This window comes from Myodes glareolus, chromosome 2, assembly GCF_982192425.1.
Source record: "Myodes glareolus chromosome 2, mMyoGla1.1, whole genome shotgun sequence".
Taxonomy (NCBI): Eukaryota; Metazoa; Chordata; class Mammalia; order Rodentia; family Cricetidae; genus Myodes; species Myodes glareolus.
This window is the reverse complement of record NC_142027.1, coordinates 116229201-116243289: the sequence shown is the minus strand read 5'-3', so window position 1 is coordinate 116243289 and position 14089 is coordinate 116229201. Positions and strand designations below refer to the sequence as shown.

Below are 14089 nucleotides of genomic sequence, written 5' to 3'. Positions count from 1 at the left end.
TGTTCTGGGACTTGAACCCAGGTCCTGTGGTATAATTTGATTTCTAATTGATCTTAATAATAAAAACCCAGAGTCAGATACTAGGGGGTGAAAGCTGAAAGATCACAGCAGAGCAGCCAGACACTAGTTCTTCCCTCTACGGAATCCTCGGACCAAATAGGTAGCCTGTCTCCATAAGTCCCCAGGCTGAATGCCATCTCTATGAAACCTCAGACTAAGTCCTGAGCCCCTGTCTCCTCCCGCATTATACTCCTCTCTCCACCCAGCCATATCATTTCCTGTCCCCACCTCCCTAGTGCTGGGATTAGAGGTGTGAGCATCCACGTGTTGGGATTAAAGGTGTGAGCCACCACTGCTTGGCTGTTTCTCTTTTAGACAGATTCAGTCTTGCGTAGCCCAGGGTGGCCTTGAACTCAGAGAGATCCATCTGCCTCTGTCTCCAGAGTGCTGGGATGAAAGGCGTGTGCCACCACTGCCTGGTCTCTATGGCTGACTATTGTGGCTAGCTCTTCAGGCAAACTTCATTTGTTACAGCACAAACAAAATATCCCTACACTCTAGAAGAGTAGTCAATGTTCTTAACTGCTGAGCCATTCCTGCCCCCTACCGCCAATCAACAAGAAAACTACAGAATCTGTAGCAGGGCCAGCAAGATGGGTCAGTGGAGACCCTTGACACCAAGCCTGTCAACCTGAGTTTAAGCCCAAGGAAGGAAAGAAGCAACTCCCTCAAGCTGTCCTCTGACCTCTCCACACGCACAGTATGGGACTTTAATTTCACTGATTTATTATGTGTGTGTGTATAGGAGAGGTGGGTGGACTTGTGCCATGGCGCGTGTGTGGAGCTTAGAGGGCAGCGTGCAGGAGTCTGTTCTCTCCTATTTTAATGTGACTGTGGAGAATTGAATGTAGATCATCAGATGTGGCAGCAAGCACCTTTACTCATGAACTCACCTTCATGAGTGATGTAATGAAGATGTAGCTTCATGAGTAATACTGGCCAGTCATTACTGGTTTTATTTTATTTATTTAATTCACTTTGCTTGTTTATTTATTTATTTATTTGAGATAGGGTCTCAAATATCAAGCCTGGAGCTTGCCTTAAGGCTCGAACCCAAAGAGACACAATTGCCTTGGCCTCCTGAGTGCTTTGATTAAATGTGTCCCCCACCACATCTGGCAGTGCTGTTTTTACTATGTCTCTGTTCTATGAGTTTGGGTGTCTTGCCTGTTTCTGTGCCTGTGCACCACATCCATGCAGTGCCCACGGAGGGCAGAAGAGCAGTCGGAGTCCCTGCGCCTGGAGTCACACAGTGTGAGCCTCCGTATGGGTGCTGGGATCAGACCTGGTTCCTCTGGAAGAGCAGCCAGTGCTGTTTGTTCGCCTCCGAGCCATCTATCTCTCCAGCTCAGTGCTGGATTCCTTTGGAAATTTTGCAGAGATTTTGGGGAGTGCGGGTAGAATGCTCGCCTAACATGGAGAGCCGTTTATCTGCTCTCCAGGACTGTACGTAAACAATGAAAGAGGAGGAAAAGGCGAGGAGAAGCTCTCTGGCCTTCCGAAGTAGCCAGTGGCCTGTGGCCTGAGAGGCAGAACAGGCCGCAGTGGACCAGTTCTGTTCAGAGTGTTAAGTTGTGGTTTACAGCGTGTCAGTTCTTTGTCTTCCTCTTGAAGCTAAAAATGAAACTAAACATTTTAAGGCCTGTTCTGGTTCTATTTAGCCTTATCTCTGCAAAGGCCCAGCTGAGAAAACACTGCTCCTACTTTTGTGAAAAGACATGATGCAACATTTAAGGTGCTGGGAAGAAGTCTCTCTCTCTTATCACACGGATGTCCATATACACTTGCATGTATACACTGGTAGGATGTGTAGGGACATGGTCAGGCCAGCCTTTACTGTGCTTTTTTCTTTTCTCTTTTTTGACTGACTTAGCCTTTCACAATTTCATATATATATAAATATAGTATATATAAAATATACGAATATAACATTCACATAATATATGTAGTATATATGTGAAATATTTACATATAATATATTCACATATATAAAATATTTCATTATACCCTCCCATGGTCCTCTCTTAGTTCCTTCTCCCACTGGACCCTTTCTTCCCAACAAGTCCTCCTACTTCAATGTCTTTTAAAAAGATTTATTTTTATTATTTTAATTATGTATATGGGGCAATATGTGAATGTGTATGCAAGTGTCCACAGAGGTCAAAGCTATTGAGATTCCCCCTGGAGCTGGACTACCAGCCAGTTGTAAGCTGTCCTCAGAAAGAACAGTGTGTGCCCTTTGTTTGTTTGTTGAGACAGGGTTTCTTTGTGTATCCCTGACTGCCCTGGAACTAGCTCTGTAGACCAGGCTGGCCTCAAACTTACAGAGATTCTCCTGCCTCTGCCTCCCAAGTGCAGTAGTGTGCGCCACTACTGCATGGCCAGTTTGTGCTCTTAACACTGAGCTGTCTCTCCAGTCCCTGCCATGTCATGGTTTTTCTTTTTAGTGTGTGTGTGTGTGTGTGTGTGTGTATCTGTGTGTGTGTATCTGTGTGTGTGTATCTCTGTGTGTGTCTGTGTGTGTGTATGTGTGTGTATCTCTGTGTGTATCTGTGTGTGTGTCTGTGTGTGTATATCACTGTGTGTATCTGTGTGTGTGTCTGTGTGTGTATATCACTGTGTGTCTGTGTGTGTGTAGGCTTGGACTCAATGGTATCTTCCTCAATCTCTCTCCACTTTATTGAGGCAAGGTTTCTCACTGAACCAGGAGCTCACTGATTTGGCCAGCTTGCCTTGGGGAAATCCCTGTCTCTGTTTCCCAAGTGCTAAGATCACAGGCAGCTGCTGAGCCTGCCCAACTTTTTTATGTGGGCTCTAGGCGCCGACTCTCACACTTGTCTAGGGCTTTATCCACTGACCCATATCCCCGGCCCCATGCTTTCTTAAAGGGCTACTTGACAAGGCTTTGAAAGGAATCACATCAGGGTTGAGTAGGGACCTCACGCTTGACACTGTCTCTTAGCTAGAGAACGCTGCTGCCAGATGGGTCCTTCTGGAATCTCGCCAGAGATGACCACATATAATGAGCGCCGTCTTTCCACTACGCCTGCTGTGGGAGAGGTGGAGTGTAGACAAAGTCTTGGGCTTTAGGGATTGAACATCTTTTGGAGTAAATACACTATGTAAGATAAAATGCAAAAGGACGTTTGAAGATTTGGTGAGACCTAGGGAAGTGCTGAGGAGAACATACTGCCTGAGCCTCAGCTTGGTCATCTGTGAAGCGGGGTGACCCCGAGGGCATTTGTAGCAGAGCTGCGGTCTGGACCTGCGGTCTTCCAGTTTGAGAAACATCCAAAGAGGGAGTCAAATTTCATAAGTTTGTAAAAATAAGAATGTTTTTCAGACACGAAAGACCCTTGGATTTTCTTGGTATTTTTGTCTGGCTAACGTGCCCAAGTGATCCTTCTGTCCTTAGCTGGAGCATCCAGTTGGTGACCTTGATGGCCTGTTAAGTGTGCAAAAGTCACATGTAGGGTCACAAAGATCTGTGTTCTGAGATATACTCTGGTAATATCAGTATGCTCAGAATTGGTAGTTGAGACGGTAGTTGAGATGTTTAGTGGGAAATTGGTAATGGTATAAGATACTGTAGGCATCAGCCATGTTAACCTTTTCTTTTTCTGAGCTAGAGTCTCTAGGTCAGGTTGGCCTCCAAATCCATATGTAGCTAAGGATGGCCTTGAAGCTAAGAATGGCTTTGAAGTCCTCATCTTGCCTCAGCTTTCTTGTTTATTTTTTTTTTCTTTTTGATTTTTTGAGACAGGGTTTAGCCCTGTCTGTCCTGGAACTCTCTCTGTAGACCAGGCTGGCCTTGAACTCAAGAGAGAGATTCACCTGCCTCTGCCTCTGCCTCTGAGTGCTGGCATTAAAGGCATGTGACACCATGGCCAGCTCACCTTGTTAATTTTTGGTAAGCATCTACTTTTTATTTTTTATTTTAGAAGGGTAGCTAGTTGTTTGTTTTTGTTTTACAACTGAGTGAATTTTTCCCCCTCATGGAAATAGAAGCCAAGGCATTATGCATGCTGGGCAAACACTACCACTGAGTCACACCCCTGCCTTCAGTTGACTTTCCTTGCAGCTAAGGTAACTTTGAGTCATCTGTCATCTATTGAGTCCTGACAGTTGTCAAAAGTTAGCAAGTTAAATATAATTTAAAATATGAATAGTGTAAGTTTTTATCAGAAGCCTTGCTCGTTCAGAATAATTCTGTAGAGTTTTGCTTCTCTGCTTTCCTGTAGCATGCTCAGAACGCCCCGAAACAGAGGGAGTCCACTAGGAAGGCGCCCCTGTGACAACCGTTGTCAAAGCCCCGAAAATCAGCTCTGCTCTGTTTCACTGAGTTGAGTGTGCTTTGTTCAGATCTCAATCATTTTGAAAATTTCACTGAAGAATTTGTGAACTAGACACGAGAACTTTCTCCTAGGATCACTTCTCTGTCAGCATCTGTGACGTTTGTCGTTCACTTCCTTCACTGCCGCTGGACCCGTACCACCGAGTACTGTTTGGTCAGAAACACTATGTCGTTAGCGGAAAATTTAGGGCCTTGGCCTCCTGACTTAATTCACTTTCTTGTTTTCCATGAAAAATATCACAGTTCCCCTCAAATTTCCCTTCATTAAAAAGAAAAAACAGGAACTTGGGAGACGGCTCAGTAGTCATGCTCTTGCATAACATGGATTCTGCTTTTGCACCCACGTCAGGCAAACCTCACAACTTCCTGCAACTCTAGTTCCAGAGCATCCAGCACCCTCATCTAGACTCCCCCAGCACATGCACATGTGTGCACACACACACATACACACTAATAAAAGTAAAAGAAGAACCAGGCTGGGCAGTGGTGATGCACGCCTGAAATCCCAGGGTTTCTTTAACAAAACCCTGTCTTGAAAAATGAAAAGAAAAAAATAAAGAAGAACAAAAACTTACATATAGTAAAACTGATCTTTTTCTACAGTTTTGTGACTTTTTGTTTGTTTGAAACAGGGTCTCATGTATGCAAGGCTGGTTTTTAACTCTTGATGTTCGTGCCTCCAACTCCTAAGTTCAGAGATTACAGGCATGTACCACCATGCTGGGTGTATGTGGTGCTGGGAATGATCTCAGCGCTTCATGCATACCAGGGAAATGCTCTCCCAGTTTCAGTCTGTCCGGTCTACATGTGGGCACACGCGTGTTGGGAGGCAGTCTGTCTGGTCTACATGTGGGCACACGCGTGTTGGGAGACCAGATGACGACCTCCAGTGTCGTTCCTCTGGTGCCCTCCGCCTTTTATTAGCCAAGCAGGTTACACAGGCTGACCAGCACTGTCTCCACCTCCCTTTGCTGAGATTACACACAAATGTTGTGTGCATGTGCACTTGTGTGCACAGGTGTATATATAAAATGTATATATACATATATAAATGTATGTGCAGGTAAAGGAAAAACCACTGGGAGTCAGCTCTCTGCTTCTACTGTGTGTTGGAGGAATTGAATTCCGGTTGTCTGGCTTGCATGGCAGATGCTTACCTGTTTACAGGCACACACTCACGTGTGTGCCTTAGCATGGATTCTGAGGGTGGAAATGTGCTAGTGTTTTCAAGGCAAGCATTTTGCTCCTTGAAATATCTCTCCAGCCCTCTGTCTTTAAACAGTTCCCCTTGAATGCCCTGTCATGGCACATGAATCCTAGGTCACGGTCTCTTGCTATTTCGAAATAAACTCATTGCTCTGGACAGTCTCTGTTTCTGTTAGTCATTTTAGGTCGGCATCATTCCAATAGCTTTGTAGTTCTGAAACTTCAAAGTGGGAGTCCTCAACTTTATTCTTTGTCAAGGTTGCTTTGGCTAGAATGAAATCTTATGAACCTAAGTTTGATGAAATGCCTCTTCTTACCATCAGTCACGTTTAATGATGCTGCACAATTATCATCCTGACGCGACTGTGAGGTTTGAAGTCCAGCCCTGTCTGTGTTCGTCTCTTCATCTGTCCCCTTGTTCCCTGCCTTGTAACTACATTGGCCTTTTCTCCTGGACAGCGTTGGAATGCCTTCTCAGCATGGGCCCTTGAGCGCTCAGCGCGCCCTTCGCTTCACGCTGCCTCACTCCTACTCATTCTTCAAATTCTAGCCTATGTGCCACTTTGAAAGAAAGACTGGTGGTTGGAGAGATGGCTCAGAGGTTAAGAGCACTGCTTGTTCTTCCTGAGTTCCACGTGGTGGCTCACAACTATCTCTAATGAGATTAGATGCCTTCTTCTGGCCTGCAGGCCTGCATTGCAGATAGAATACTGTATATGTAATAAGACACTGTATACTTAATAAGTAAGTTTTTTTAAAAAAGGAAAGACTGATTTGAGGGAAGACTTTAGTATGCGCTTGCCTACAAGCACAAGGATGTGAATTTGACCCCCAGAACCCATGTTTAAAAAAAAAAAAACGCCAAGTATGGTGGTGCTTGCGTGTAATCCCAGTGCTGGGAAGGTAGAAACAGGTCGAGCCTCGGGACTCACTGGCTTGCCAGTGTGACAAGTGGTGAATTCCAGGCCAATGGAAATCCCTGTCTCAGGACATGGCTGGTGCTTCTGAGGATGACACCAAGGTTGACCTGACTTCTGTATACAGACACACATACACACACACACACACACACACACACACACACACATGCACGCACACACGAGGACAAACATTGAGTTGAGACATTTGGCACCAGCTGGTTATTTGGCCCTTTGGTTCTTTGTTTGTTTGTTTGTTTAATGTGCAGTGGTATTGGACATGCATGTCTGTGTGAGGGAGTCAAATCTACTTGAGTTACAGAGAATTGTGAGCTGCCATGCAGGTGCTGGCAATTGAACTCAGGATCTCTGGAAAAGAAGCCAGTGCTCTTAACCACTGAGCCATCTCTCCAGCCCCCTTCTTATAGTTTTTGATATCCTGCTGAGTTATTTCCTGTATGTTTAAAATTGTCATGCTGTGTGTCATCCTTGGGCCTGTTGTCATTTGGGTGAAGCAGACCCTCAGTTCTGTAGAATGCCCCCCCTCTTCTAGTTTGGGAAGGTCCCCATTATCCTTATAATATAGTTCTAATTTCATCAACCAGAACGTTGCTGTTCCAGGGTTGACTCTTGCTCTGTTTTCTGTTTCTTGGTCTTCTTGCCATTGTTTTTTTTTTCCCTTCCCACATACTCCCTTTTAAATTAAATCCTGGGATAACATCTTAATAGTGCCTTCTATATAATGGCTACTATTTTGTATTAAGACTTTTAAATGCTGTATTGCTACCAGTTGTCTTAATTAATGCTTTTTATTTGTAGTCTTTTTTAAATTAAGTCAATCTTTCTTTTAATCTCAACATAATTTTCAGGGTTCTTGATTGAAGTTGTGTGCAATGTCTGACAGAATACTAGGCACTCCACTACATCAAATGGATTAATAAATGAACAAAAACCAGATCTTGGTTGGTGTAGCTCACTGAGCCGATTAAAGTATTTTTTAGTTATGTATTCATTTGTAGAAAACAGCTGTGTTGAGGTGTGATCTGTATGTCATAATACTCACCCATTGTTAGAGTTCAATTCAGTGATTTTATTAGATTTATAGTTGTTCAACTGTGACAACAGAACAGTCAGGAAATTTTCATCTGCTGGACAAAGTCCGTACTGCCTGTTGGCAGTTAAATTCTTGCTTCTGCGAACTGTTCTCCCTGTAAGCTTGTCCGTATAGATACACTGTATACTTGTGTGTGGGTGTTTGATTAGTGCTTGGCTTAGACAACTGAGCCCTTAAGCTCTTCCACCTGTACATCCGGCCTTGAGCAGGGGAGCTGTCAAATTCAGGCTGTTTGTACATCTACGTCTTCCTTTTGTGTTCCCTTTTTTGCCTTTTTCCCTTTCCCCTTTCTCCTTCTTTAATTTTTTTTCAGACCTTATCTACTAGTCCAGTCTGACCTAGAGCTCAGTATATAGCCCAGGCTAGCACCAAACTCCTGGCATTTTACCTGCCTCAAATTTCTAAGTCTTAGGACTGTAAATCTGAGCCCTACAAACTTCTCCATTCCCGACTTATTTGTGCCTGCGTTGCTCAGCCAGCGCCATAGCCTCAGCCTTCTAGAGAAGTTCACCTTCCCATTCAGCTTGGCAGTGCACTTGGGCATGCGTCTTGTTCACCACCTCAGATTAGCAAGCTCCCCTCCACTTAAGAGCAAAAGGTACCCGTGCCAGCTGTTCACTGTCCTGCTGCCCATGTTACCTACCGAGCTGGGGGATGGCGGAGTTACAGACTCGCTGTTCTAACCTGCTTTTATAGTGTTCAGTTGTAAATGTTCTTGGGTTGTTTTAGTCCTTTGATTTCCAGAGCACTGAAAGGCCCAGTTGTTAATCAAGCTATAATTGGCGAGGGGAGGGGGGACTGGCTGTGTTGTCACTGGGCCAGAGCTGGAAGTCCTGACTCTCAGAATATATTCTCCTCCTCCCCTTTTTCTAAGATTTTTAAAATTTTTTATTTTATGTGTGTGGGTATTTTGTCTATGTGTGTGTGTGTGTCTGTCTATCTGTCTATCTGTCTGTCTGTCTGTATGTATGTATCACATGTGCCTGGCACTCATGGAAGCCGGGAGAGGCCATCAGATCCCCTGAAACTGGAGTTATAGATGATTATTAGCCACCATGTGGGTGCAGGGAATTGGACCCATGTTCTCTGCAAGAGCAGCAAGATGGCTCAGCCATCTCCCCAGCCTAGAATGTATTTTTTTCTCTAGTATATCCAGTCATTTCTCCACATAGATTTTTTTCTTACTGTTTTAGATAGCATGCTGCTGGAAAACAGAGCCAGGAGGGTATGTTTAGAGAACACGGACACACACACACACACACACACACACACACTGGCATACACTCATACTCTCTGGGGGTAGGGAGGATAGAACAGCTAGAAGATTAATGTGTGTGTGTATGTGTGTGCGCACGCGCACACATGCAGCAATTTGAATGCAAGTGGAATGTATTAAGTATTTGCTAAATTTGCTGTTAAAAATATTTTTGTTTTTCTGTTATGAGCCAGGTACATAGCTTCATGTTTATTAAATTTAAAAAAAAGCTGTTTCTAATTATAAGCATTTTTTGTTTGTTTGAGGGGATGAGACTCTCTTCTAGAGGGTCTTCATGATAGGCAAGCACTCTGCCATTATGCTGTATTCCCAGCTTCCTTTTACTTTGAGACAGACTTACAAAGTTGCCCACGCTGTCCTTGAATGTAGACTGGCCTTAATACAGTCCGCTGGTCTCAGCCTCCTGAGTACCCGGGTTACAGACCTGCACCATGTGCCTCACTGACTCACTTAGTAGAGTAAAGCATCCAGATTGCTTCTGCTGCTTTCTGGCTGGAACCATTGCTGACTGGTTTGTACACAATCATAATGTAATCTTTGTTTTCCTACCAGATGCTGACCATCTTTCTGAAGTAGAATCTCCATGGCCTGAACATTTCTTGACCAAAATAATTTTGAGTAAAATATATGTTTAAAAAGAAGATAACCACATCAAGATGGTGGGAAAGCTGAAGCAGAACATACTTTTGGCATGCCTGGTGATTAGCTCTGTGACAGTGTTTTACTTGGGCCAGCATGCCATGGAATGCCATCACCGAATAGAGGAACGTAGCCAGCCAGCTAGACTGGAGAACCCCAAGACGACTGTGCGAACTGGCCTGGACACCAAAGCCAACAAAACATTCACCTATCACAAAGATATGCCTTTAATATTTATCGGAGGTGTGCCCCGGAGCGGAACGACGCTCATGAGGGCTATGCTGGATGCACATCCTGACATCCGCTGTGGAGAGGAAACCCGGGTCATCCCTCGGATCCTTGCCCTGAAGCAGATGTGGTCCCGGTCCAGTAAAGAGAAGATCCGCCTGGACGAGGCTGGTGTCACTGATGAAGTGCTCGATTCTGCCATGCAAGCCTTCCTTCTGGAGGTCATTGTTAAACACGGGGAGCCAGCACCTTATTTATGTAACAAAGATCCCTTTGCCCTGAAATCCTTGACTTACCTTGCTAGGTTATTTCCCAATGCCAAATTTCTCCTGATGGTCCGAGATGGCCGGGCATCAGTGCATTCGATGATTTCTCGAAAAGTAACCATAGCTGGATTTGACCTGAACAGCTACAGGGACTGTTTGACCAAGTGGAATCGGGCCATCGAAACCATGTACAACCAGTGTGTGGAGGTTGGCTATAAAAAGTGCATGCTGGTCCACTATGAACAGCTTGTCTTGCACCCTGAGCGGTGGATGAGAACGCTCTTGAAGTTCCTCCACATTCCATGGAACCACTCAGTTCTGCACCATGAGGAAATGATCGGGAAAGCTGGGGGAGTGTCTCTGTCAAAGTGAGTACACGCCGTGTTTCTTCTCTCTGACCCTGTATTCAAATGGTAAAGATGTGGAAGTGTGTCCCCCCACCCAGGACATAGAGTCCAAGGCCAACCAGGTCTGTGAAGTGTTGTAGACCAGTCAGGGCCACAGAAACCCTGTCTCAAGAAAGAAGAGGAAAGATCTACGCAAGTGTGTTTGTGCAGCGCTAGGGATAGGGCTGCTGGGCAAACCCTGTGCTGAGTCACATCACCAAGCTGAATTTAGAAAATGTCACAGGGATGGGTAAGGACATCATTATCTCCGGCAGGTAGGAGATCGATCAACCACAGAAAGAGCAAGGCCGGAGTTAGACTCCGGAGCTTGCCCCTGCTGGGCTCCTGTGTTTCTCCTAAGGACAGAACCGCATTCCTTGCTTCTTTGGGTATGTGAAGGATACATTGTGTTTTTACAAAAGGCTAGACAATCTCCAAAATTTGGGCACCTAGTTCATATAAGAAGATTGTTAGTTCAGTATGCGTAGACAGTGATTTTAGCATTGGTGAGATGTCAGTGTCTGCTTTCTCTCTCCTGAACTAGCTGTCCTGGCACTGGTAACCTGTAGGTGACTTTTATTCCTACAGTGAGGTCATGTGAATAGAAGTTGCTGTTACATTCAGGAGAGTAGGGGCTGGAGAGATGGCTCAGCGATTAGGAGCACTGACTGCTCTTCCAGAGGACCCCAGTTCAAGTCCCAGCACCCACATGGCAGCTCATGATTGTCTGAAACTCAAGTTCTGAGGAATCTGACACCCTCACACAGATAAACATGTAGGCAAAACACCAATGTACATAAAATACAAATAAATAAATTTTTAAAAAATTGAGGAGAGTAAATTGGTTATACTTAAATTTCACTTTTATTTCTATATATTCCCCTATAAAATTAAGATAAAAAAGCAGATCACATACTTCCAGTACAGAATATAGATACATTCCTGCTCCACAGTGTAGGGAGGGGCACAGGGAGGAAGTAATGGACCAAAGCAAGACCAAAACCAAACTCTGTGTGCTCTCTTTCTTCTGTGTGTGTGTGTGTGTGTGTGTGTGTATGTGTATACGCACACACACGGGTTTACTGGTGATCTTACTATTTCATTCTGGAAGTTCATTCATCTTTTAAAAAAAAAAGATTTATTTTATTTGTGTGCTCCGTGAGTACAATGCCAGTAGAGCCCAGAAGAGGATATCAGGTTGTCTGGAGTTGGAGTAGCAGGGTTGTGAACTGCTCGACATGGGCGCTGTTGGCCAAGCTTTGGTCCTTCCCAAGAGCAGCAGGCACTCTTAAGCTCTTTGACAACTCTCCAGCCCCGCATCCATCTTATCTTCTGCAGCAAACTCCTCTACTAGTTAAAAACAATACATGATACTTACTTTTCAAATTTTGATTGGATGATGGCTATGGTGGCATATATCTTGAATCTCAGAGCTCAGGAGGCAGAGTTTGAGAGCAGTGTGACCTGTATAGTGAGTTCCAGGCAAGCCAGCTGACACCTGCTTAGTTGAGATCCTTTCTCAAACAGAACAAAAAACCCCAAAAACCTATCAAAGTTTTATTTGAGGGTTTTTTTTTTTTATTGTTCATGTCATTGCTTGGGTAACTATCTATGGAATAGCTTTTAAATGTGTTTCTAATCCTCGATTTATTGATGTTTTGTTTGATTATTTTTTCATTACTCATTACGTTTTCTGCTTATTTGTGTGCCAGACATTGTGACTATTGCTATTTTGGGTCTTGGGATATTTTTGTACTTTCTATAAATACTCTAAAAGTATTGAGCTTTGTTCTGGAGTTCATTTAAATTACTTGGCCAGATTGAGTGTTTAGAATTTTCTGTCTATGGTTTATTTGCTGAGTCAAAGAACTGCTTTATGCTTTCTATGAATAAGGCCTTCCTGAGTACTGTCTACTGGACAGAATTCCCTATGCGTTATTGTGCATGTTTTTCCCCGTATCACAGCCCCAGAATCCCTCTGTCTCTGTTCTCAAAGCTCCAGCCACTCGCCTTTCGTTGGACTTTCTGTTCCGTTTTTTCAAATGTCTGCTGGCCCAGCCTTCATGGCGGGACGTGTATTGTGTAGCCCAGAGTGGCCTTGAGCTCCTTATAGCGCCCTATATAGTTGTGTGAGTCAGGGCTCTCTAGAGTAGCAAAACTTATAGAATGCTTCTCTCTCTCTCTCTCTCTCTCCCTCTCTCTCTCTCTCTCTCTCTCTCTGTGAGTGTGTGTGTGTGTATGTGTGCATGTGCATACGTGCGTGTGTGTGTGTGTGTGTGTGTGTGTGTGTGTGTGTGTAGAGAGGATTTATTGGAATGGCTTACAGGCATTCCAGCTAATCCAACAATGACTGGCCATGAATGTAAAGTTCAAGACTCCAGTGGTTGCTCAGTCCAGAAGACTGGATGTGTCGGCCGGTCTTTAGTGTATGCTGGAGTTCCAGAGAGGTTCCAGTGCTAGTGAAGGAATGAGTGTGCTAGCTAGCAAGGCCAGGGCAAGCTGACAAAGAGCCAAAGCTTTCTTCTTCCATGTCCTTAGATAGGCTTCCAGCAGAAGGTGTGGCCCTGCTTAAAAGGTGTGTCTGTAACTGAGGTTTCTCTCCTGTCCACCAGTTCCCGAATAACCACTCTGAGGCGTAATACTAATTACAAACTGTTTGGCCTGTTAGCTCAGCCTTATTATTAACTAACTCTTACAATTTAAATTAACTCATTTCTATTATTCTATATTTTACCATGAGACTTGTTGCTTTGTTACTTCACATCTTGTTCCTCGGTAGCTACTGGCTGGCGTCTTCTCTTCTGCCTTCTTTCTTCCTGTCTCTCTGCTTGGATTTCCTGCCAGACTCTATTCTGCCTGGCCATTAGCCAAATCAGCTCCTTTATTAACCAATGGTATTCACAGCTTAAAGAAGGGCATCCCGCATCACCAATCTTCCCACCTCAAGATCAAAGGTGTGTGTCTTCCAGCCTCAGAGGTCCAGACTAGAATTGGATTTACCCATTTCAAACCAAGCGCAAGGTCTCTCACAGGTGTGCCCTCTACTTCTGTTTCATAGTTCACTCCAAATGTAGTCAAGTTGACAACCAGAAATAGCCATCACAATAGTCAAGCGTGGTCTTGAATTTCTGACCCTCCTACTTATATATCTGGACTGTTGGAGCTTCAGGAACGTGCCACCAATCCCATCTCGTCTTCCTGTCATGTGTTAATATGTTCTGGTTTTTATAGTTGCAGCTTTCCTGTTCTGAGTACATAATTTTCTGCTCTGTCTCTGTAACATGATTGTGTTACTTTTCAGTATGTATTCCTAAAGTGTAGAGACTGAAGGAAACCTAAGGCTTTTGTTCTCTCAACAACTGCGTCTCCGCCATCTTGGCTGCTTGTGGACTCCACGCAAGTGTCACGGTTACTGCCATTTCATTGGAAATCCAATATCATTTATCACATTATTTGAATGCAGACTTTTCTCTGTTAAATGTTTTGCTGGGGACTGGAGTGATGGTTCAGTGGTTAGAGCACTTGCGCCTTTTGCAGAGAACCAAGTTCAATTCCCAGACTCCCAATAAATGATTCACAACTTCCCCAGTTTCAGGGGCTCTGATGCCCTCTTCCGCCTCCACTGATAGCTGCACACATGAGG

The 14089-nt window shown here is 44.3% G+C and overlaps 1 protein-coding gene across 3 annotated transcripts in view; it reads left to right on the top strand.

Annotated features, from left to right (window-relative positions):
* Nucleotides 1–14089, top strand: part of Tpst1 (tyrosylprotein sulfotransferase 1) — a 56305-nt gene that overhangs the window by 11483 nt on the left and 30733 nt on the right. For all 3 annotated transcript variants that reach the window (XM_087903591.1, XM_087903590.1, XM_087903589.1), the window contains exon 2: nucleotides 9480–10428. In XM_087903591.1, coding sequence (XP_087759717.1) covers nucleotides 9584–10428 — 845 coding nt within the window. In that variant the 5' untranslated portion in view covers nucleotides 9480–9583. The remainder of the gene's footprint in view (nucleotides 1–9479; nucleotides 10429–14089) is intronic.